At 48.5% G+C, this 25,756-nt stretch overlaps 1 protein-coding gene across 1 annotated transcript in view; it reads right to left on the reverse strand.

Moving 5' to 3' along the window:
- PARD6G (par-6 family cell polarity regulator gamma) overlaps positions 1-25,756 on the reverse strand; it is a 64,585-nt gene that overhangs the window by 34,661 nt on the left and 4,168 nt on the right. The window contains exon 2 of the mRNA XM_006097397.3: positions 5,530-5,752. Coding sequence (XP_006097459.1) covers positions 5,530-5,752 — 223 coding nt within the window. The remainder of the gene's footprint in view (positions 1-5,529; positions 5,753-25,756) is intronic.

The following is a 25,756-nucleotide window of genomic DNA, read 5'->3' on the forward strand; positions in this document are numbered from 1 at the left end:
GTGCCAGAGGCCAACATCTCTGTGCTGACATCTGTGGCCAACCAACCCCCACGAGGGCCACAAAGCTCAAATTGAACCCCGTGTTCCCCAAAGCCCAGAGGGGTGGGCACTTCTCGCCCTGCCATCCTTCAGCGACATTTAATAAAACATCACACCAGGTTCTAACTCCATGCTCTCCAGACTCAGCAGGTCCCGCCTCCCAAACTGCACGCCTACTGCAGGAGACACTGAGCAGTTTAAGCCTCGGCTTAAACCTCCCCCTTGTCCCCATCAGACTCACCACCCCCTGCCCACAGGTGCCCCACTGACCTATCCTGACAGAATCTAAACATGTACAACACAGTTTATAATAACGAAAAATTGGAACAGTTGAAATATAAATTAATAAAGAATTGGTTAAATTTTGTTACATTCATACAACTGATATGTCCATTAAAAGGATCATATAGCCCTGGCCGGTTGCTCAGTCGTTAGAGCATCAGCCTGCAGACCGAAGGGTGGCTGGTTCAATTCCCGGTCAAGGACACATACCTCGGTTGCAAGGTTCCCCAGCCCAGGTAGGGGTGCATGCAGGAGGCAACCAATCAATGTCTTCCTCCCTCACATCTCTCTCTCCTCCCTCCCTTTCACTGTCTCTAGAAATCAATGGCAAAAATATCCTTGGGTGAGGATTTAAAAAAAAAAGGATCATATATATCTACATATATGTACAGAAAGTAAAAAATATAATTTTAGGTTAAAATAATCTCTACAGGACACATATTATGACCCCGTTTATGTACCACGAGGTCCCAGGGACTGTCCGCACCACAGGTCTGGAGGGGCTCACCAAAATGGACACAGTGACCACCTCAAGGCAGTGTTGTTTCCACATTGTTTGAGTTTTCTTTTATGAAGATGTTATAAACAGAACAAACTTTTAAAAACAGTCTTACAAATAACTTAATGACATAGGACATGGTTATTTATGATGTTAAGTTTTTTAAATGCATGAATCCAAATTATAAATTATACTCTGGGCTAGAATGTGTAAAAGTACATATGACTAGAAAATAAGAAAAGAGTAGAATCCAATTCCATTGTGTAAACTCTGACTGGAGGGGAAGAGGCAGCGCTCAGACTCAGGTGGACTGCACTGGTCAGAGCCTGCAGGCCGGCCCGCAGGACAAGGCCTGGATTCTGCGGACAGTGGGCGGCTGGCCTTTGTTTTCCTTTTCACGAGCTGCATCAGCACATTCTCTCCCCATCACTCCCACTCCTGGGGGGAAGGGGGGCGCTGGGTCAGGCATTTTGTTTTCTGCATGTTCCCACGGGAGGCAGTGGGAGAGGTTTTGCCCTTTTTTCAATTTAAAAAAAAAAAAAGGAAAGAAATTCTTCAAATACTCAAACTTCCAAGACACAGTGACAATTAAAGAAGCAGACGTGTCTCATGAAAAAGCTCCAGATTCCAGGGTGTAGGGACATGAGCAAACCTATACCTTTACTCACAACTCAAAGAGCCTTGGTCTGAGGAAGAATGAAACAGGGTGGGGATACAGAAATTCAGTGGTGGCAGCTTTAATTCCTGCTACACAGTGAACCTCCAACTTAAAACCAAACACATCTCCAGCTACTTTGAATACAGAATCCAAGAATAGCCATCATAATCAGGATTCATATGCCTGGTGACAAGATTCTGCCAATGTCTAAACCAAACTCTCAATAATTCTATACATTTTACTTGGAAGAACACGCCTTAATTACTTTTTCTGGCAACTCGCTTAAGTGGAATCACAAGCAAACACACACACACACCCTCGCCCCATCTCCCAATCATTCAACTTCTGATAAATCAAAAAGTTTATAAATGTGTCTTCCTCATTCGAGAAACCCAAAGAATTGCCAGAGAACAGTTAACAGATACAAGCAAGTGTGCTATATTTAGGCTAGTTTAAAAGTAAACAGTTCAGAGCACTCTAATTGTTCCGAAAGCCTTGTAGTATAATGAAGACTTCATCAACCTCCTCTTGATGCCCGGGCAGTGGTACCCCAGGGACAGAGAGCAAATGAAATTCAATTAGGATTCCACCTCTACTCCTGGGCTGGGGCCCGAGAGGTAAAGAGGCCCATCTCTTAAATAACAAGAGTACAGGCACAGGGTAGTTGAAGTAATTATTCGATGGGTATTTGCACTTCCTGTTTATTCGGCTAAAATTAGAAAGAGACACTCCAAGCATCTCTGCTGGTCTTGTCCTGCGTTCTCTCTGGCCGGGCCAGCTTCCTCGGGAAGGACAGGCGTCCGCAGGGCACAGAGAGACGAGCTTCCCTAACACTGGCTGGGTCTGTCGCCCAAATATGCAAACAGGACTCCCGATTCTGCCTCTGACTACTTTATTCTCTTACTAAAATGGGCAAAGCATGAAAGTGAAAGGCATAATAACATCTGTTATTTAACCCAGGGAAAACCCCACAGCTTTTAACAGTAGCCCAGCCTGGTCAGAGGGCTCAGAAGTCTAGTAAATGCAGAAGAGCCTGTAGAAGTGAAGCCAAAGGGGTGGTCCTCTGCCCCTCGGGCAAAAACACCACCCAGCGTCCGCAGGAAAAGTCCCCTGACTGGTTCCGGGCCTGTTGTCTGAGCTCCCAAATGCTGACTGCAATAGTGTCCTTACCCCAGTGCCCAGAACCCTCAGCCATCTCATAGTGCTTGGGAATGCCTTCTTGGGGTAGCATTTTTAAAGGCATAAAGTAAAATACATGGGATTACAGAGGAAATGATCACTTTGAAGACAACTATCAAAATATTAAAGCAATTATGTACACAATATCCATAAGGGAATTGTCCAGGATTCCCCCGCCCTCGATATAAAAATCCATGGATACTCAAGTCCCTTATATAAAATGGTTTAGTGTTTGCATATATCCTACGGACATCCTCCCATACACTTTAAATCACTTCTAGATTACTTATAATACCTAACACAATTTAAATGCTATATAAATAATTTAAATGCTATATAATGCTGTATTGTTTAGGGAATGACAAGGGAAAGTCTGCACGTGTTTAGTATAGATACAACCATTGTAGGAGGCCTCACTGTGTAGCACATCAGCAAAAAAATAAAACATTTCCCCCCAGATATTTCCGATCTGTAGTTGGTTGAACCCATGGATGTGGAACCCACAGACATGGAGGGCTGACTGTATGTGATTTCTCACTAACACATTAAATAACAATCTGTACCATTGTTTTAAATAATGACTAACTATCAATGATATTCAAGATATCTGGCTACAACTAACACAATATGAACACGTCTGTGATTTCTATTGGCGGGCCCTGCCGATCCTGTGCAGGGACACTGACGGCTGTGAACACGGGGACATCTTCCTGTGTCAGCCGGATAACACCCTGAGGTGGGTGCCTCAGCTGAGGACAGGGGGGCTCGCTGGTCACAGCCAGGGAGCAGGTGCCGGAGGGGCAGTCTCAGGTGCTCCGAGCTCCTGCTGCCACATGACAGAGAAAGGGGCAGGGGCTGCAGGTGACAGGCTCACGCTGAGAACAAGAGGGATCGGAACCGTAAGCCAGCTCGTTCATCTCTGGGCTATTTCTCTGCTGCCACAGGAAGGAGGAAAAGTAAATAATGAAGACAGGATGCAAGACCTCGGCCCTGCGGCGAGGAAAAGCCTGGAAGTTAATGCAGCCCCAGCTGCACACACAGACCCAGAGCTTCCCGTGTCTCAGCGTCGGGGAATCAAGAGCGGGGGTGCCAGGTGTCATGAGGACTGGCCTCGTAAAGGGCAGACAGTGCCTCTGTCCTGCTCCACGCCCAGCCCACACGCAGCGGTACAGAGACTCGTTCCCTTCCCACAGATGACAAAGCCCGCGTCCCCTGCAGTCCACGTGGCGCCTCACACCCACTGCTCACCTCCCACACCAGTGAGCCGACAGCACGACCTGTGGGACAAGCCAGCCCTGAGAGCAGCGAGCAACCACAGCAGAGAGAGCCGACGGGCAGGCGGGCGCCTTAGGTAGAGCGTTTGGGAGAGGGGCGCGCGAACACCTGCCCACGAACACCTGCCCACGTGATGTGCGGTGGGGGCCGCAGGGGCAGGGGGGATGCAGCAGCCACAGCAAAGCCAGGGCCTGCAGAGGCAGAAGAGGGTCCTACGCCTCAGCCACTCCCCCAGGCCACCTGAGGAAGTGACAGCTGTGTTGATGTCTGGAACGCAGAGGTGGAGCTTTCTGATCTTGTGCCAGAAAAAAGTCCAGAGTGAGGTCAGCGGTCTCCTGGTGCTCCCTCTCCACATGCATTCCCTCCGTCACTACAAACAGGATGTGACAGCTCATTCCCGGAGCACTGACCACCGGCCAGTGTGCTCTGAGCTGTGCACATGCTGCCGCTCACCTCAGGACAACTGCGCGGGAGAGCAGCACCTGCCGCAGCGAGCCCCGGGCCCCGTGTCCCCGAGGGCCTCCCCTGCACTCGTGGCTGTGGCTGCTACTTTAGTGGGTGCTTAGGCTCTGCCCCCATCCAGAGACCAGGACCCGTCCCCTCCTGCTAAGATCAAAGTCACAGTAGCACGCACATGGGCTGCAGGTCTTCCCGAGGCCTCTGTTCTTTAAGGGCACCCAGTGCTCACATGTGACAGAAGGTGTCCTCGGAGAAGGGGGACAGTCATGACCAAGTCAACCATAAAACGCCGTTTTCCCATTTCCCGAAAATCAAGTGTCACCTCAGGGGGTTCTTTCCGTCAGTACGGTTGACCCTTGAACAACCTGTGTGCGTCCACTTACACATGGACGGCCTTCAATAAACACCTGCCCTGTTTCTGATCTGTGGCTAGGAGTTCGAGGATGCAGAGGGCTGACCGTATTCACTGATCTAGGCTGTCCTATAGAGGGGACTTGAGCATCCCCGGATTCTGGTACCAGCAGGGGGTCCTGGAATGGATCCCCTGTAAGTGCCCAGGGACAGCAGCACTCTATGGAGTCAAAAGTTATACGTGGATTTTTGAGTGCAAGGTGGTTGGCACCCCTAACCCCCATGTTGTTCAAAGGTATATAATTTTGAAATGTTAACGCTCTCCCAAACTTAGCGAAGAGAAAACAAATAAAAAATGTGGCTCTGATGTTGTCACAGCAAAACTAGGTCTTCAGAGCTCAAGTTAACCAAAGTAACAATTTAAAACTAACATCTTTTTCCAACCCCAAAAACACAGTGGAAAACATACTGGCAACCTTAAATTTCATTCTTGGGTTACTGACTAAGGCCTTTTCGTTACTGAATTAACTTGCTTCCAGTTAAAATACTGAAAGTATCAATATTACTTTTTTCCTCAGTATTTAAAAATCAGAAGTCAACACTACAGTGGAAAATACCGTTTAGATATTTTTAAGCCTTTCTAATAAAGTAATGTTGACCAAACAAATGTTAATTCCTTTCGTCTCTTACCACTGGCGAGAAAACAAAATCTCAGGCTCTGTCATGGCAGACAAAACTGAGGACTGTACTCATCTCTGACATGAGTGCTGAGCCAGGGAAGCAGTACCTCGTTTCTGGATGAAGACCCTGAGCAGGGGATTTGCGCTCGAGACCGCCTTGCAGAAGTTGTCATCGTTGTTGATGGGCAGCAGGTCGCCGTGCACGTCTGCGTAGCCGATGGTCACTTCGGTGTTGGCGATGTGGTGGGTGTGCACAACCAGCTGGTAGAAATCCTCAAACTTCCCAGGCTTTTGGCGGTCTAAGGAGAACCTTCGGAACTCAGCCCCAAACTACAATGCAAGATACGGGCGTAAATGAACAACAGGGAAAGGGCACCAAAGATTAATAAGTGTTTACTGAGCTTCTACAAGGCCTGGGACACAGTGGCAATCAGGGCCCCTGTCCTCAGAGAGCTTACATGAGCCCACAAGGGAGCAGCTGACTCAACAAGTCCTGAGAGCAGGACAGGCGCCACGCTCAGGCTGTACGGGGAAAGCAGTATCAAAATTAACTATAAGCACAGCCGATGGAATAAAACGCCTATTTCATTCCTCACAGGATCTGAGGCCCGGGACCACACCAGCACGGCCCTGAGCAGCTCAGACACTCGGAGGCAGGGGAGGCAAGTGCAGCTGACACTTCTGGACTTTTCCCTACAGGCACAGGAAGCCCTGGAACAATTTTAATTTTAAGCAAGGATTTAATATAATTTGCATTTAAAAAACAAAAACAAGTAGCTGTACTTCAAAAGGATCAGAAGTGGAAGCAAAATAGAAAAGAAGAAGAAAGAAAGAAAGAAAGAAAGAAAGAAAGAAAGAAAGAAAGAAAGAAAGAAAGAAAGAAAGAAAGAAAGAAAGAAAGAGAGGGGGAGGGAAGGAGGGAGACAGGTGGGGGGCCTGGTAAAAACGACGATTCACAAATCTCGAGGAGACAGAGAGCATAGGCTCTGAAACTGGCCACAGAGACTGAGCAGGTCTCTCTTCAAAAAAAAAAAAAAGGCCCTGCCCTGGCCAGATGGCTCAATTGGTTGGAGTATCAACCCCTACACCAAAAGGTTGTGGGTTTGAATCCAAGTCAGGGCACATACCTGGGTTGTGGGCTCAAACCCCAGTTGGGGCACATAGGGAGACAACTGATCGATATTTCTCTCTGTCATCGATGTTCCTCTTCTCTCTCTCTCTCTCTCTCTCTCTCTTTCTCTCTCTCTCCCTGAAAAATCAATAAAAAACATCAATAAAAAACATATCCTCAGGTAAAGATTAAAAAAACACTCTTCCTGCTCTGGGAGCCCTGGCCTGGCTCAGATACCCACAGAGTTGCCTGCAGAGCTCTGGGCCACCTGCCTCGAGAGGACCCCAGGTCACCTCCCACCGGGTGAACTGTCCAGGGACCCAAAGACACCGCCTGTTTGTTTGGAGTGAGGGTTCTGGCTGTTGTTCCTCACTTGGCAACAGGGACCTTCCTGCATCAGGCAGGACAGATTCTGTGCTCTTCAATAAAACTGCACACGGACTATACTGGTTCCAAAATACACAAAAATGAAATGCCTAATGTTTACACAAAAGCCAGTCGCCATATCCTCTGGACATGATGTCAAGAGCAAACCCACTCCAACCATACAGGTCTGCACGTTTCTCAAATCTGGGCAGGCATCGGCCACCGAGATGCCCAAGCTCTCGAATTGGCAGCTCTAGAATTTGCATTTTTACACGTTCCCAGGAGAAACAGATGCTGCTGGGACCGCACACATAAAACCACTGGTTTTAAGGGAATTAGTCTCCAGACGTCAACTTCCACAGATCTCTGGAGAACCGTCTCCCGAGGCATTTCCCTTTAAAAAGCAAAGGAAAACAAATCCTCACCCATCCTGCACTGCCCCAGGAATAAGAAAACTTCAAGGCACACAGCTGTGGGACAACCCAAAGCACTGGTTTGGGAAAAGCTGTCTTCAATGGCTGAGTTAGGGAAGAAAGGCTCTGAACTCAGCAGGGCCTGGAAGGGGCCAGGGGAGGGCTGGGGCCGGTGCCCAGAGCAGAGCAAACCTAAAGCCCCCCCATTACTTACAGATAAGCAATAATTTTCTTCTCAATATTTACTAGTATTCTAAGAATACACCATTGGCAGGCCCACACATGGGCTATAAAACTTTTTAAGACAGAAGAGATCAAGCCTGCCACATAGGTTTAATGTGATTTTTTCAGATTTGGTTAGTCAATCACATCACATATGCTTACTTCAATATCAACCATCCTTTCCCATCTCATATATCTAATATACTAGAGGTCCGATGCACAAAATTCGTGCAAGGGGCTTGGCCCTCGCAACCCCGGCTGCCTCACGGCCCCACCCTCCGCCCATTGGTCGTTCCGGAAGGTCGTTCTGGAAGTCACCATATCCTCTGGACATGATGTCAATAGCATATCCACTCCAACCATACAGACCTGCACATGTTAAGGTTCCACCGTCTGATCTAATTACATATTAGCTCTTTATTATATAGGATGCTAATTTCCTGAGCAATTAGTTTTTGATCAGTATACACCATCTTCACCATTCTTCTCATTTTTTTTTTCACTAAATATATAAAATGACTTTAATCATGTCTAATAAGACTAGTAAGAGTATTTCTGACTTCTATAAATAAATCTTAGTTAAATATTCCCCCAAACTGGGCACAACATGCTCATTTTCGCTTAGGGACTCAGGCCCGCCCTCATTCCTCTCACGCCTCCTAGATTTGTGCCCCATCCTGCAATTTAAGTAATGAGAAACAGCAGCCATTAAATAACTTATTCTGCAATGTTTCAGTCTAACTGCATTTGGCACTTGATCTAAGATGCACCTCAATTTGTTTCTCAGTTCTTTTAATAATTTTCCTCAAAATATGTTTTAACATGTTAAGGTTTAATTTTTTTTAATTTAGGTATAGTTGGTATACAAACTTATATTGGCTACATTAGTTTCAGCTATACCATATAGTGATTTTATAAAAAATATTATTTACTTATTTCAGAGAATAAGAGAGAGGGAGAGAGAGATAGAAACATTAATGATGAGAGAGAATCACTGATCAGCGGCTTCCTCCATGCCCCCCACTGGGGATTGAGCCTGTAAGCCGTAAGCCACGCATGTGCCCTGACCAGGGGTCGGACGGTGACCTCTGGTTCACAGGTTGATGCTCAACCACTGAACCATGCCGGCCGGGCTACAATATACTGATTTGAAATGATAATGAATTCAGATGTTTCCCTGACAGAAGCAGGTCTGATTTGTGTTTGGTCATGAGGCCCCATGATGAACATGCTTCATATGCTGCATGAGCTCCAAAGTCTGGAAAAAGAGGTGTGAAATGTGATAGGATCAAAGCATTTTTCCCAATATTTTTATTGTGGCAAAATACACATAACAAAATTTACCATCTTCATCATTCTTTTATTTCATTTTTTATTTTTCAGTATCAGGTAACACACAATATTACATTCGTTTTAGGTGTAGAATAGCGTGGTTAGACAATGATACACTTTAAAAAGTGATTCCCCCAGGTAAGTCTGGTGCTCACCTGGCACCATATATAGTCATTACAATATTACGGACTCTATTCCTTCTGCTGTACTTTACACCCCATGACTATTTTGTAACTGCCAACTTGTACTTAATCCCTTCACCTTTTTCACTCAGTCCCCCAAAGTCCCCCTATTTGGCAACTGTCAAAATGGTCTTTGTGTCTATGAGTTTGTTTGTTTTATTTTGTTTTTTAGATTCCAGTTATAAGTGAAATCACATGGTATATTTCTTTCTCTGTCTGACCTATTTCATTCTTTCCTATGGCCTTGTAATATTCCATTGTATATATATTCCACTGCTTCTTTATTCTTTCATCTATTGATAGACACTTAGGTTGCTTCCATATCTTGATTATTGTATATTAAATGTTGTTCTTTTTAGTCTGTTTTAAAGCCTATTTTGTCCGATATAAAAGTATTGCTACCCCATCTTTTTTTATGTCTATATTTGCATAAAATATGTTTTCCATCCCTTTACTTTCAGTCTCTGTGTGTCTTTAGATCTGAAGTGGGTTTCTTGTAGACAGCATATGTAAGGGTCTTGTTTTGTTATCCATTCAGCCACCCTATGTCTTTTTTATTTTTTATTGATTTCAGAGAGGAAGGGAGAGGGAGAGAGAGATAGAAACATCAATGATGAGAGAGAATCATTGATCAGCTGCCTCCTGCATGCCCCCCACTGGGGATCAAGCCCACAACCCAGGCACGTGCCCTTGACTGGAATCGAACCCGGGACCCTTCAGTCTGCAGGCCGACGCTTTATCCACTGAGCCAAACCGGTTAGGGCAAGATGGGATTATTTGTGTATTTGATCACCAATATGGATCATAATTATTATGGGTTTAAACACAACCAGTATGTATCAATACATTTGTTTATAATAACCAAAAATTTATTTTTCACTTTTTGGATGATGCCATGGGAACCAATCCATTATTTTGAAAACTGGTTAAAAAAAAAAATCAAGCACTTTTTCATTCATTACCAGGAAATTCACAGAGGTACTCCTTATTTCCCAGAGCTTGCAGACAAATAAACTGTCATTCTAGTATTATTTTGATGATATTTATTGTATTTCATAGCTGAACCCAACTATTTTTCCTACAGCAGAATAGTAAAAGCAGGGGGAGGGGGGCTATCTCATAAAATTAAAAAACATCATCTCAAAGACAAAGGAGGCCAATAATGAAAGTGAATCAACTTGTAAATGTGATTCATTTATATTCGCCTTAAAAATATTAAATAATAATAATATGATCATTATACTGTAATTAGAAAAGAAAGAGTCTACCTACCTACCTACCCACTTATCGCATTTCATGTTGTAGTTAAGAAGGGGAGGCTCCTGCAAGTGCTATTGGAGTAAATAATACCAGCTGCTACAAAAGGCATGTGCTACCGAGCAAACTATGTGACTGATAAGCTTCTTTGTCAAAGAGCAAGACCCTTCTCCTTGGTCAAGAAGCAAGGAGACAAAAGCGGGTAGAAACCCAAGATGATGGCCAAGAGCTTGGGAAGCGCAGCGTATTTGCTGTTTTGAGACATCAACTCAAAGCACCTCTGGAACAGTGGAGTAATAATCTGCAAAGCCCACTCCTAAAGCCATCAGAACACGGACGAAAAGGGTCAAGATAAATTTTTTGAGAATTGTAGAGTTTAACAAAGGCTTTCAACAATCCAAGGAGGGTTTATTCTGAATCTCAGAGCAGCAATCTGTGTGGTTTTAACTTCCTGTCTCCCTCTCCTCAGCTTTGAAAACCAGCAGCCTAACAGCCTGAGGGGGGCACAACCGGTTTGCTGCCCCCCAAAACCCCTCACCCACAGAACTGTCACTGCTAGACCGCCCTAGGGAGCCCCACTCACAGGGGAAAGCCCCTTCCTCCAGGCCTTTGTTAGAACCATCAGCAGCAATTGTTTAATGATAAAAGTTATATTTTAAATGAAATTTTTACAACATGCTGGAAACTGTATACTTTGTAACTATATTTAATATGAGAAAATTAGATCCAACTTCCAAACATTTATAATCTGTATAGAGGTAATTCTCAAAATTCTTTAAGGGGGGCTGTGATGTTTGAAGACTTTAGGGTATAGGAATCGCTCTGAAAGTACCTGCGGTAAGGTGCCAGCTGAAGCAAACAAGAACTGGACAAGCACAATAAAAAGGAATGCTGGGGATTCACACCTCTTAGGACGACAACTATACACACACACACACACACACACACACACACACACCAAAAAGCAAGTGTTGGTGAGCATATGGAGAAATTAGAACCCTTTTGCACTGTTGATGAGAATGTAAAATGGCACATCTACTGTAGAACATACTATGGAGGTTCCTCAAAAAATTAAAAATAGAATTATCCTTTGACACGGCAATTTCACTTCTGACTATATATCCAGGAAAACAGAAGGCAGGGTCTCAAAAAAGCCATTTGTACAACCATGTAGCTTAATTATTCACAATAGCTAAAATGCAGATGCAACTCAACTGTCCATCGACAGATGACTGGACAAGCAAAGTGTGGTCCATCCATGCAAGGGAATATTATTCAGCCTTAAAAGGAAGGAGATTCGGGCTTATGCTACAACTTTATGATCCCACTTATATTTGAGGTACTTAATGAGTCGTCAAAATCATAGAGACAGAGAGTGGAACGGTGGCTGCCAGGGGCTGGGAGGAGGGGCATGGGAAGCTGTTGCTTCACGGGTCTAGGGTTTCACTGTATAAGTCAGAAAGAGTGTGGAGACAGATGGTGGTGATGGCTGCCCAACAATGCAAATGTATCTAACAACACCGAACTGTACACTTAAAAATAGTTAAGATGGTAACTTTGGTTATGTGTACTTTACTGTAATAAAAAAAAAAGAGGGGAAAAAGAGATGCTGGGCAATGAGACGTCCACGGGCAGCTTTGAAAAGCTCTGATATATTCTTAGAGATCTGGAAGGCCACCCACGTGTACAGGGCTGTGTGCAGGTCAGGAAAGTCCTGAAAAGCCTGTAAACCCTCACATCTGGCTGACCTTGGAATTCTGTGCAATCAGGACGTGGAGACTAAAGGTGTGAAGTGCTGGAGGGCTGAAGATGTGCTCCAACACGTACAGGGAGCCCCTGAGCACAGGCAGAAAGGCTGACTGCTCAAATCACTTACGGACCTCTCTGTCCAATCATCCGCTGAACCGAGCTAACCAAGCAGAGACATCAGTGGTCACACTCCCCACGGTGACCACAGATTCAACTCAACCATATTAAAATCTTAGCTGCTTTTTTGCAGATATTGACCACCTATTCCTAAAATTTAAATATAAATGCAAGGGACCCCAGAAATCTAAAAGATTCTGGAAGAACAGAGTTGGAGGATGCACACTTTTCAATTTCAGAACTCACAGTGAAGGGCTGGCATAAAAATAGACATACAATCAATAGAATAGGATCAGGAGTCCAGAAAAGAACAACCTTACATTTGCGATCAATTGACTTTTGATAAGAATGCCAGGAAAATTCAACGGTGGAAAAGAACAGTCTTTTCAACAGATGGTGCTGGCTTGATACCCACATGCAAACAATGAGGTTGGATGCCTTATTCATATCATAAGCAAAAATTAACTCAGATTGGAAATAGACCTAATGTGAAAATTGAATTTATAAAACTTTTAGAAGACATAGGATAAAACTCTCATTACTTGGGTTAGGCAATGATTCTTTGATAGGATTCTTTGGCAATGCGTTGGGAAGAGTGGAGGAATCTGAACTCTCAGACGCAGCTGGTAAGAATGTAAAACAGTGGAGCTGCTTTGACAATCAGTTTGGCAGCTCCAAAAAATATTGTACATAGTGCCCAGAAATTTCACTCCTAGGTGTACACCCAGGAGTAAGGAACACATATGTCCACACAAAACCTGTACATGAATGTTCACAGCAGCATTATTTACAAAAGCCAAGAGTGGAAACAACCCAAATGCCCATCACTGACATTGGATAAACAAAATGTCGTCTATCCTTTTCTGTTTTTTAATCCTCACACAAGGACGTGCTTTTTAAATTGATGAGAGAGAGAGAAAGAGAAATAGTGATGTGAGAGAGAAACATCGATCAGTTGCCTCCTTTACAAGCCCTGACCAGGGATCAAACCTGCAACCGAGGTATGTGCCCTGACCGGGAATCAAACCTGAGACCTTTTGGTGTATGGGACGATGCTCCAAACAAATGAGCCTCCTGGCCAGGGCTGGTCTATCCTTATAACTGCATATTATTCGGCCACAAAAAGGAATGAAGTACTGACATACGCTAAGGGAAAGACATTACGTTAAATGAAAGATGCCAGACACAAAGACCACATACTGTGTGATTCCATTTATACTAAATGCACAGAGTAGGCAAATGCATAGAGAAAGTAGACTAGTGGTTGCCAGGGATTGGGGGTCGGGAGGTATTGAGAATAATTGCTAATGGGTATGGGGTGAAGAAATGTTCTAAAATTAGATAGTGGTCACGACTGCACAACTCTAAATGTACTAAAACCTACCCGATTTACACTTAAAAGGTGTGGTTTTTATTTCATGTGAATTATAGCTTCTAGAGCTATTTTTAAAATATTACACCTTAAAGAATAGTTTTAAAAAAACCAGCCAGTTGAAGGCTGATTGAAGGGCACATCCAGAGACATGGAAACCACAGAAGGTCTGCTTTCTCCAGACAGATGGGAACCCCAAGGGACCAGGGGTCCAACCACCTGCTGTCAACGCTCATCAGTTTGGAAGATAAAGACCTAAGTGCTGGGGGAAGGCCCCCAGTGATGCCGGGCCCTGCAGGGGAGAAGCAAGAGATGATACCCGTCCAAGCTGGCAGGGCCAGCTTTTCCAGTTCCAATGGGTCCCACAAAGTTGAACTGGGAAGGAGGACGGAGGGCAGGACTCTGAACAGGACAGAACTTGCCATCTCTCACCCGCCCCTCTCCACCCTGGCCACAAACTGCAGAAGGCCCTCCGTCTCTCCTCTCCGATTCAGGAACTAAAACTTTATATGAATAATATTTCTGGAGTCACCAGGCTCTGACAATATAAATCTATTTTCATCATTCAATGTCATGTGACCCCAAAGATAATCATGACCATGATCCTTTCTTTTTTTCCAGGTTAAAAATATTAAGTAAATTTTCCCTTTTCTTGATACCTTAGGAGGTCTCTCCACACTTACCACATGTTTAAACAAGTCAATTGTGTGTACAAACAAGTTTAACTCCGAGCAGGAGAGGCGTGCTTGGTGGGCGCCTCAAGTCTGGCTGGCTGTCCTCATGCCCACAATCACACCGGCAAGCTCCCCCGCCTTCCCGCCTCTGCCCCGAGTGGTCCTGTGGGGGAGGCAGCTCGGACTCACAGATGCTCTGCACCTGAGAAAGGTTAAGTCATCTGGCTCTTGGTTTGCAAGGTGCCCACAGGGCATGATGGGGTGTCGTCAGACTCACCAGGCAAGGCCACAGGAGCCAGGCATGAAGGAAGTCGTTACCAGTTAAAATCTGCTTAGTAAGTAGGTCACTGTAAGACACCTCCCAAACCCCAAGCAGCCACAAATGTTTAATCACTGCATGAGCGAGGGCAGGAAAGGACCACAGCTCACAACTGGAGGGGCCCGTGAGAGCAGGGTCTTGTGTTGCAGCCTAGCTCACACCCTGTATACAGCAGGCACTCGAATCTTCATTCAATTCATAAATTAAACTTTTGTTAACCATTTTTAAATAAAACTCCAGAATTTCGATTAAGTTAACACTGACTGACAGTCACTAAACAGGAAGCCAGCCCTGGCCAGCAGGCTTGGTGGTTAGAGCATCAGCCCATGCACGGAAGGGTCACAGGTTTGATTCCGTCAAGGGCACCTACCTGGATTACAGTTTGCTCCACAGCCTCGTCGGGGCAAGATCTGGAGGCAACCAATCAATGTGTCTCTTTCACATCAATGCTTTTCTCTTTCTCTCTCTCTCCCTCTCTCTCTCTCCCCGACTCCCCCCTCCTTTCCACTCTCTAATGGAAAAAATATCCTCTGGTGAGGATTAACAAAAACAACAACAACAAAACACAGGAAGTCAGATGTGAGCATGGAGTCGGGCTGGGTGCCTGCCTGCACTAGCCTCGCCCGGTGTACCTGCCACAGCCCATCCACCTGAGGCCGATGACACGTGTCATCAGGAAGGTGAAGATGTTTTCACAGGCGCAACCCAGAAGGCAGGTTGGAATATTTGCAAATGGGCAAGGGAAGAGCGACCTGGGGGTCTCTGAGAGTAAAACACACTCTGCAGGAAGCCAGCAGGGCACTGGCTTTGACTTTATTTCAGACGTCAAAGCTCAACATTAAATGCCAACTTGAAAGATACACAGTCTTGTGTGCTCGCAGCTATGCCCAGCGCTCCCTGAAGGTACTGGGTGTTTTCTTTAAAAAAAGGCTTTGCTTCCAAATTACTTTCCACAGAAGGAGGTGCAGCCATCATTCTCTCCCTCTGCTCCCTTTCACAAGCGTGACCCCAAGTACCCCAAACCACCAGCACACTTTTACAAAAGTGTCATTTAACTGACATGTGTCTTTTGATTGAACTCCCTTCTCCAAACTGCCAATAGGAACTTTTAAAAAATATATATATATTTTTTTATTGATTTCAGAGAGGAAGGGAGAGAGAGAAACATCAATGATGAGAGAGAATCATTAACCAGCATGCTCCCTACTGGGGGGTCGAGCCCCCAACCCGGGCATGTGTCCTGACCAGGAATCGAACCGTGACCTCCTAGTTCAGTGATGGCGAACCTATGACACGCGTGTCAGAGGTGACACGTGAACTCATTTTTTTGGTTGATTTTTCTTTGTTAAATGGCATTTAAATATATAAAATAAATCTCAAAAATATAAGTCTTTGTTTTACTATGGTTGCAAATATCAAAAAATTTCTATATGTGACACAGCACCAGAGTTAAGTTAGGGTTTTTCAAAATGCTGACACGCCGAGCTCAAAAGGTTCACCATCACTGTCCTAGTTCATAAATCTACGCTCAACCAGTGAGCCACACCGGCAGGGCAGCCAATGGAACTTATTAAACAGACACTATCCTGCCTGGGCTTTTCAGTCATAAAATTTTTTTTAAATGTGATCCTGCTTCATCCCCCACAGACCTCAGTAACAGTAGGCACTCAAAATGCATTCAGAGAATGAACAATGAGTGTGAGGTGTGGGCACTGCTTGCAATCATCCTCAGATTTTTATGAAATAGCTCTAAGTGTATACTGTCTGTCCTACACACTGGGGAATGCCGTGAACAAAACAGAAAAAAATGCCTGTCCTTACGGAACTGACATCCCAGTAGGGAAGAGAGACAGTAAAAGTAATGAATACCTAAATCATACAATATGTGAGAAGGTGATGGTGCCAGAGGGAAAAAGGAGAGAACACCAAGGAGATGGGAGGGACCACATCAACTACGTAATCCGCTGGGGGCAACGTGGGGCCAAGGCCATGCCAGCTCCGGGGCCTGGGTCCCTTCCACTTGTCCTGCACTGGCGCTGCTCCGGGCATGGGGACAAGCCCTAGGCCTCTCTGGACTCCTGTTCCCCACGTGTGGGATGGGGCTGTGGGGCCTCATAAAGCCATACACAGCGGTCAGGGATGCGACCTCTCCAGTCCTGATGCAATCACTGCCCTAATCTCCAGGGACCAAGGGTCCTGGACACGAGACCTTCCTGTTCCAGTATCCCCGGAGAGGTCCTTGCCAGGGGCCCTCGGTCATTTCCTATTGTCAGAGGCTGCGTTCATCTGGGACACGAGATACTCCTGGGGGGCACCCGGGGGCTACACTACCCTTCACAGGACATCCTCTGATATCTGTCCTACAACGCAGACCTGAAACGTGCAAGCAGGTGACCCTGGGGTCCCCGCAGCTCTGAGCTCCTTGCTGCTGGGAGGGCAGACAAGGCCCCACCCACCGAGGCCTGCCCCACCAGCCGGACAGCACCCAGCTGGGCCCCACCCCTGCTGAGGCCCCAGCCCCTCCTGTCAGGTGAGAGCAATGGCAGGTCATCAGAAACACAGACAGATGAGGATGGAAAATGTTCATCAAAATATTTACAATAGTGAAAAACGGAAGCTGTAAATGCCCATCAAACAGAGGAAGCACATGCCCAGGGATGAAATGAAGAAGCCAACAGAGTGCTGTTTCAGGGTTAATGACTCAGGAAGCCTTTACAATACGGAAACTCAAGGAAAACAAAACTGAATGTGATCCCAATGAGGTCAAAAATCACAGAACCAGCAGCAGGGCCTGGCCCAGAGAGGGAATTCTCCGAGCCAGGAGCTGGAGCCCTGCACACCTGGCCCACCCATCCCGGCCATGAGCCAGGGGCTCTGGAGCTGGGCCCAGGCTCCCAGGTTCTAAAACCCAGCTCCTGCCCTGCCTGGCGTGGCTGTTGGTTGGACTGTGGTCCTGTGCACCAAAGGGTCACAGGTTTGATTCCTGGTCGGGGCACATGTGAGGGTTACAGAGATGTTTCTCTCTCTCCCTTCCTCTCTCTCTAAAAAGCAATAAAAACATTGCCCAAGTCACACAGGCTCCTGTGTTCTGTCTTCAGATGAGATGTGTGGAAATGTATTGGAATAAAAGTTCATAAATATGCATTGAAAAAATCAATAAAAACATATCCTCCATGAGGATTAATAAAAAATAATAATAATAAAATAAAACCCAGGTCCTGCTCCTCATGGTGCAGCAGCAGCAAGGCCTGGGCCTGCTGAGATGCACAGTCTGTATTCCAACAAGACTCCCAGGGTGCACACTGGCCTGAAGAGCAGGGTTGGAAACGTCCAGTAAGCATCCTGCTAGTCACCACTATGGGCTGGTTCACTCAACAAAATTTTACTGAATGCCAGATGGGGCCGGGCCCTGAGCTCCTGTGAGTGTCCTCATGGGCTGACGGTTTGTTTGGCAGCCAGGTGATGCACAGTAATCACACGTGCAAATGTGCAATTACAAACTAAGAAATGCAAATGAAGACACCGTAGGACACGGGCCTGGATTTAAAGAGCAGAGAGAGCACAGGGGCCCTTCACCCACAGCACCGCCCATGAGAGACAGCCCGGGAACCAGGAGTGCAGTGCAGGTGGTGGTTCTGTGGCTGGTATCTCTGATGCCCCCCTCTTCTTCAAGGTGGGTCCTGGAGTCACAATCAACACAACATTCAGAGGAAGAGGACCCTCTGTGTCATTGTCGGGGTTTGGGGGTTGGAGGTCACATGCCCCTCTGAACCAATCACTGCAGGGGAGCGGGGCTCCCTGAGACCATCAGAACCCCCCTAAGAGCAGGGTCAGGGCTTCTGTCAGGAAGGGGGCTGGACGCAATCACAAAAGGAGCATGCATCTGTAGGGTCCGTGCAAGCATCTCAGGACCGCTGTTGGGACAGGGCCAGGAGCTTGCGTGCACATGCACGCCATATAGAAAACGTAGAAAGGCCTCCCTTTGGGGAACGCTCACAAAGCACAGCCTGCACCTGACAAGGCATCTGAGTCTGTGGGAGCGTGGGGCCTTGCCATGGCACGACTTCCTGGGCTGGCACGTTGGGACAGTTTAAAATCGGGCCACAGACCGGTGAGTCAGACAGGGTGGAGCTGAGAGAGAGCCTGGCCCCTTCCTGTGCCCAGTCCACCCACCGCGATCCGGAGCGATGACGGGGCTGCCGTGGGCACCTGCAGAACTGCCCCGACAAGCCCACGTCCTGCACGAGGCTGCCCAGGACTGCGGGAGCCTGAGGACCCGCTGCATTTGTGGTCACCTCTGCGAGCACACGTGTCATCTGCAGCCATGGAGCCAGCACTGCTATGCAGGCATGGGGCAGGGCAGAAGGGGGAGGACACAGATTCAAGAACGTGGTCTTTGGCCTCTGCCCAGCAGGGATTTCTAGTTTGGGGAGAAGATGTGGCCAGTGCCAAGCTTTGTGTGCAGGCTCTTTAACCCTAACTCCTACAAGAGGTGTCACTGTTCCCACTCACAGACAGCAGCCTGGGACCCGGAAGGACTCAGTAAGCTGCTCACAGTCACAAGCTAGTAAACAAAGAAATCGAGGCTAATACAGGGAATTTAGACAATCCTGAAGAGCCTCAATGGCAGGGCGAGAATTCCACATGGAAGGTCAGGCAGGAACAGGGGCGCCCCAGGTGGGGAGGGATTCCCCGGTGGGACAGGACAGCTGACAGTGTGGACAAGGAGGGGCTGCTCTAGGAGCTGGGGTACAGGTATGGGGAGACCCTGGTGCTGTGAGAGGTGAGCTGCAGACGGGCCTACTCATGGCTGCCACTTCCATGGAACATTCCTGAAGCATAAAACCACAGGCAGAGGAGCCTGGACCCTGGGCTGTGCAGGGAAGCGGGGTCACAATGTGAGCTCATGATGGATGGGCACAGGTTGAGGAGGGAGGCGGTCTGGTCAGGGGCGTCTTATCAACACAGACAGTAGGGCAGAGTCGTTCAGAGCAAGGCTGGATTGACACACCAGGTTCAAATTCCTGACTCACCTTTACTGGCTGCGTGACTCTGGGCCATTTCAACCTCTCTGACTGAATTTCCTTCTTTGTAAAAAAGGGACAAAAGCACATTCCTAATAGGGTTGTTGTTGGAATCAAATGCGAGTTGCGTGCCGAGAGATCCAGCAAAAGGCAATTGCTCACCAGTGGCTACGACCAGCCCGTCCACAGAGCACCCCCCTACTCTTGGCCAACAGAGCTAGCTCGTGGGGTCAGGGAGCACACTGCCTCCTGGAGCAGACCTTCCACGGGCACACACAGGCCACCCTCTGCAAACACAGTAAGGACGCCTCCTGCACGTGCAGCTTCATAACAGCAGATCCTCAGCTCGTCGTGGGCACCCCCTTTCCTTCGGTGAGGCACCTCCTCTTTGCCGACTGAAGCCATCGCTTTCTTAGGCCCTGCACCTCCCCTCGCGGGCAGGCAGTTGCTCCTCAGGGCCATTTTTTCAAAACGAAACCACCTTTTCATAATTCCATAAGAGAAAAGTGCTCACCATGGAGACTGAGCCCAGCAGGCGCTGCCAGCCCCACCGTGAACTTCAAGGGGCCTCTGCTAAGTGACATGTCCAGGTGTGCTAGGGCCCTGGGAAGTCACAGACGATACTCTGGCGACAGCTGCAGAGAGCCTATGCAGCAGGACAGGAGGAGGTGAGACAGGCAGCCAGGTCCCCCTGCAGCCACCCCCGCCCACACACACTGGCTGTGCACGGCCAGAGCTCACGGGGGTTCACAGAAAGCAGCCCAGCCCCAAGCTGGTGACCAGGACACGTGGGGAGGGAGGTGTTGGAACACGTGACATGTGTGACTTCAGAGCACGTTGGAGCAGGTAGGTGTTGTCTATTTCCCAGGAGGTGGAATCCGGGGGTAGGGGAACTGGATGGGAGCAGGTGTGGCAGCTGAGGGTTGGAGACCTGGTTCTGCCACTTACAGCTGAGACTTCGGGTGGCTGGGTGAGGGAACAGCCAGGTCAAGCCCCCGGGGCCTCCTCTCTGCAGCCCATGTGTAAGGCGTCATGAGCATCAGGAAAACAGCATTGCCATGTGCCCACCGGCAAGAGGGCTGGCAAAAGCCCAGCACACACCTGATGCTCCAAGAAATGACACTTCACTAAAACTGACACGGTCACACCCACCTGGACTCTCCTCCACCTGGAGTGACCTGGAGGCAGCTGTTCCCACCAGGCTGGACGGGGCACCCAGGGCAGGGAGAGAACCCAGAGGCCAGGGCCCCCCAGAAACACACTTGAGTTGGAACTACAGGGCAGCCCCAACAGCCGGTCCATTTGGAAGGGCCAGGTGCTGGTGCTCAGCCCGGTTGTGACTAGGGTCCATGACCGCTTGGGCCAAGAAGAGGCACCACTGCCCTGGCTGGCGTGGTTCAGTGGTTAGAGCATTGGCCTGTGCATCAAGGTCATGTGTCTGGATTGTGGGTTCACTCCCTGCCCCTGGTTGGGGCGTATGGCAGGCAACCAATCAATGTGTCTCTCTCACATCGATATTTCTCTCTCTCTCTCTCTCTCTTCCTCCCTCTTTCCTTCCCCCCTTCTTCCCTCCCCTCTCTCTCTCTTCCACTCTCTGAAAAAGCAATGGGAAGAATATCCTCAGGTGAGGATTAACCAAAAGAAAGAAAGAAAAGAAGCCCGGCCACCGTGGCTCAGTGGTTGAGCTTCGACCTATGAACCAGGAGGTCATGGTTCGATTCCCAGTCAGGGCACATGCCTGGGTTGCAGGCTCGATCCCTAGTGTGGGCATGTGGGAGGCAGATGATCAATGATTCTCTCTCATCATTGATGTTTCTATCTCTCTTCCTCTCTGAAATTAATAAAAATATTTTTTTAAAAAAAAAGAATAAGAGGCACCACTGACAAGCAATGGGCCACATCCCTGGGAAAATGTTCCCAGCTCAGGAAGGGGGTGGACAGGACAGGTGACTCTGAGCGCAAGGTGAGATGCAGAGTGGGGCTTCCTCAACACCCCGTTTCTCATAAAAGCATTCCTTGATGTCTGGAATGTCTGTCCGATGTCTGTCCAGACATACAGAGCTTCTACACCTTCGAGTAACAGGAGGATGTTCTTGTTGGATCTCTGCCTTCTTATGCCTGCACCTGTGCAGCTGCTGATGGAGCCAAGGTGAGCACAGGCCAGGGGCTGGGGGCCACCTCCTCGTCCATGTGGGGCCATCCTACCAGCAGAGAAGTTTATTTTGTCCCATAGCAACAGCCCATTATTATTCCAGACCAGCGAGGGAAGTGAGGTCAGGACTTGTGGGTGGGAGCCGATGGTCAGGCCCCCAAGCCATGGAAAACAGGATACTAGCATTACTTTAGTCTCCAATTCCCCTAGCATCGCTGACAAATGGCCCTCACGCTCCTCTCTTCCACAGCCCTCATCCAGGGACCTCGGGGCCCTTCCACAACAGCACATGTCCCCACAGGAGGCCACGGGCAGTGGACTTTCTGGACTGCACACCAGTCCTCACGTCCTGTCTCAGAAGCTCAGGCCCAGAGGGCTCTGCTGGGAGGTCTGACTGACGTGGAATCCAGCTTCTGACAAGCATTCTGATGTCAAAGGGAAAACGAATGTACCCGCTCACCAGGCAGGACTTTCAGGGGGAGCAGAGAAGCTCCTAGTCAGTCACACAGTACACATCAACCTCCTCAGGTGTGCACAGGGTCTCAGATCTCCGCGGCTGTGCACAGGGTCTCAGATCTCCGCGGCCCACCACGCTGCAGGCCACTGGGGGTTCATTCCACCTGGAAACTCACCGTGCGTGCGTGTGCGTGTGTGCGTGTGTGCGTGTCTGTGTGTGTGGTGTGTGTGGTGTGTGGTGTGTGTGTGTCTGTGTGTGGTGTGTGTGTGTGTGTGTCTGAATCCTCACCCTAGGATATATTTTCCATTGATTTTTAGAGAGAATGGAAGGGAGGAAGGGAGGAGGGAGAGAGAGAGAAACATCGAATCATCGATGTGAGAGAGACACATTGACTGGTTGCCTCCTGCACACACTCTGACCAGGGTCGGGGTCAAACCTGCTATCCTGATATGTGCCCTTGACCTGGAATCAAACTTTCGACCCCTCAGTGTGCGGGTTGATGCTCTAACCACTGAGCAACCGATGAGGGCAGGAACTCACACTTTTTGAAAGGAAGATTTTCCAGTCATCAAAGAGCCTGTAGCCTTAGCTGTCCTGTGACCTGCCGAGGAGCACCAGCCCCACCCATGCTCACCTGTCCCACCTTCTTCCTTGATGCTCGGCCCACCAGAAGGGCTCACAGAAGCAGGTATGGACTAACGGAAATCCAGGAAAAGCATGAGAGCAACAATTCGAACCACAGAATTAAATGAAGGACTCTGAGAGCACATGAGTGGTGGGAACTCTAAGCTCTAAGACAAGAAATATCTTCCTGTGTCATTTTGATGTATTAATCAACAAATACTTAATAAGCTGCAGTCAACGTCTTCGGGAACTTCCAAGTCCTCAGACGTCTATGGCAGCGCAGGCCAGGGTCCCCATCTGCACACCTGAGTCAAGAACAGCCCCCCAAGTTGTGGGTGAGGCTGACGAGGACCACGCTGGGCAGCTCTGTGTCCTGTGAAGCCGGAGCACAGCAGCCGCGCAAGTGGCCACTGAGAACCGAAGAGGAGCCCGCATGCAGCCACCAGAGGAGGTGCGCGTGCGGCTCTCGGCACCAAACGGCAGGAAGAGCCCAGACCTCAACCCAGACTGATGCACAGAGGAATGCACGGCACCCCTGAAAAATACCACCTACTTCTCAGCCCTGACCGGTTTGGCTCAGTGGATAGAGCGTTGCCCTGCGGACTGAAGGGTCCCAGGTTCGATTCCGGTCAAGGGCATGTACCTGGGTTGCGGGCACATCCCCGGTGGGGGCGTGCAGGAGGCAGCTGATCGATGTTTCTCTCTCATCGATGTTTCTAGCTCTCTATCCCTCTCCCTTCCTCTCTGTAAAAAAAATCAATAAAATATATTTTTTTTAAAAAATACCACCTACTTCTCCCGCACAGCATGGACCGCACAGCATGGACGGGCCTACGGACACAGGAGTGCATCGTGACATCACATCGTGACGGAGATCCTGGTGGTGGTCACACGGCAGAGGGGTGCTGACTAGGCAGGCAGGAAGGAGCCTTCCTGGATGCTGGAATGTTCCACACCTTGACCTGAATAGTGGTCACCCAGGTGTACACACATAAAGTTGGATCCAGCTGCATGCCTGAGATTAGTGCCCTTTGCTGTCACACCCACTGGATGTCACACAAGAGATCCAGCGTGGAAAGGCAGTCAGGAGCAGCTCCCTGAAAGGCTGAGCGTCCATGGGCAAGAGTAGGAAAGGGTGGGGTTGCTGGACGGTCAGCCATGGACCAGGAGATGTGAAGGACCCCACACCCAGCCCACCCCAATCTGCTCACTTGCCAACTGAACCTTCGCTGGCCTGTAACTTGTAAGGTGGGGATACGGTCTGTCCTAGCTACCTCTGTACCCCAGCACCAGCCCCAGGTCTGGCACACAGCAGTTGTGAGTAAACAAATGAATGGCTGGTGGACCAGACTTTTAGGGACAGCTTCTAAGCAGAGGACTTCCCTCGAGGCTGTGCGGCAAGAACCAGCTACAGAGATGCAAGAAGAGCAGCAACTGTTCCCCCAAAAGCAAGAGACCTTCCTTCCCCAGATCTAGAGCCACACAGCCCAAGGGGTCTCTCTCCTAGGCAGCACAAGCCGGGAACACCTGCACCTGGATCTCAGGGCTGCCTGAGGGAGAGGAGTCAGGACCCCCCTCCCCCCAGGGCCACGGACAGTTTGTGGTAAAGCACGTGACTCTCTGACCTTGGGCGCTTCCTGAGACTCCCTGGACATCAGCGTTGTTAGAATGGAGCTGAAAACAGAACCCATCCTGCAGAGTTGTGATGGGGACAAATCAATGAATATTTGCAAATCACTATGTATTTTGAACAGTGTCTGACACATTAGTGCCTATCTATATTGGGGTGGGTGGTTAATAAGTTTGAAGAAATACTTGTGAACACACCCTACACAGAGAGCAGTGTCCAGACTGGGCCGTCAGAGGCTGCCATTGCTCCGGGTTCACAGTAGAACAAAATCTGTGGCCAGGACGCGGGCAGCCAGTAAACCTGACAACAGCCGGCTGAACAAGTGTGACGCCTGACCCTCAGGACCCTTACCCCTCTGCGTCGTCGTGGGGCTGCTGCTGTCCTCACTCCAGGCTCCTTTCTTTCTAGTCTCTAAAAGCCCAGGGGGCCCTGTCAGGGAAAAGTCAGGATGCCTCCCCTTTTTGCTGATTCACAAATGGTAGAGAGTCTGACACCTTGACCGGCTGCATCTTTCGACCCCTGACACTCCTCCCTTCCCTGAAGTGGGGAGAATCCTCTGTCTGAAATGCCATGGGTCCCAGGCAAGGGCTTGAACCCAGGAAGGTCCATAGGGCTTTCTACTGCTCCCAAGCTTGTCACTGACACCAGCAGTGCCCACACACTGACATCCCGACCTGGGTCCCTGAGGAGTCTCCTCTGGTGCAACGTCCCACATCAAGTTCCCAAACCTGTTTGAACGTGGCATGCACAGATACAGCAAAACCGGAACCTTATAAGGGTGTAGCTGGCACACAGGTGAGTCAAACTGTGTCAGGCGGTTCTCAACGGGCCCTCGGAAGGCAAGGGCCCAGCACCCGTGGGGAGCCTGGCCGGGAGCCAGCGCAGCAGACGGAAGGGCGTGTCCCTGCAGGCCAGGCACCCAGCACCCTCAGCCAGAGGCAAGATGTGGGGACCAGGGGACACACCGACTTACAACACTGTCACCCCAGCCCCTCTGGCACTGAATGGACAAGCAGCTCCAAAGCCCAATGAAAACAGAAAAGTAACAGAAGAAAGGTGCAGGGAAGAAACAGACGTACCAACAGCCAACAGATGTAAAAAGTTTCAGTTCACTAACACCTAAGACACAAATTAAAACCAAAGGACAGTGTTTCACTAATCTAACTGGGAGAGAATAAGAAAACAGAGTTTTGGAGGGACGGGGAGGGATGAAACAGGGCATATAACTTTCTATAAGAAAACTTAGCAATATGTATCCAAAGCCTTCACTCAGGAATTCCACTTCTAGGAATTTGTCCTCAAAAATAATGAGAGTTCTGAACTGATTTAAGAG

This window comes from Myotis lucifugus, unplaced genomic scaffold (assembly GCF_000147115.1).
Source record: "Myotis lucifugus unplaced genomic scaffold, Myoluc2.0 scaffold_200, whole genome shotgun sequence".
In the NCBI taxonomy this organism is placed as follows: Eukaryota; Metazoa; Chordata; class Mammalia; order Chiroptera; family Vespertilionidae; genus Myotis; species Myotis lucifugus.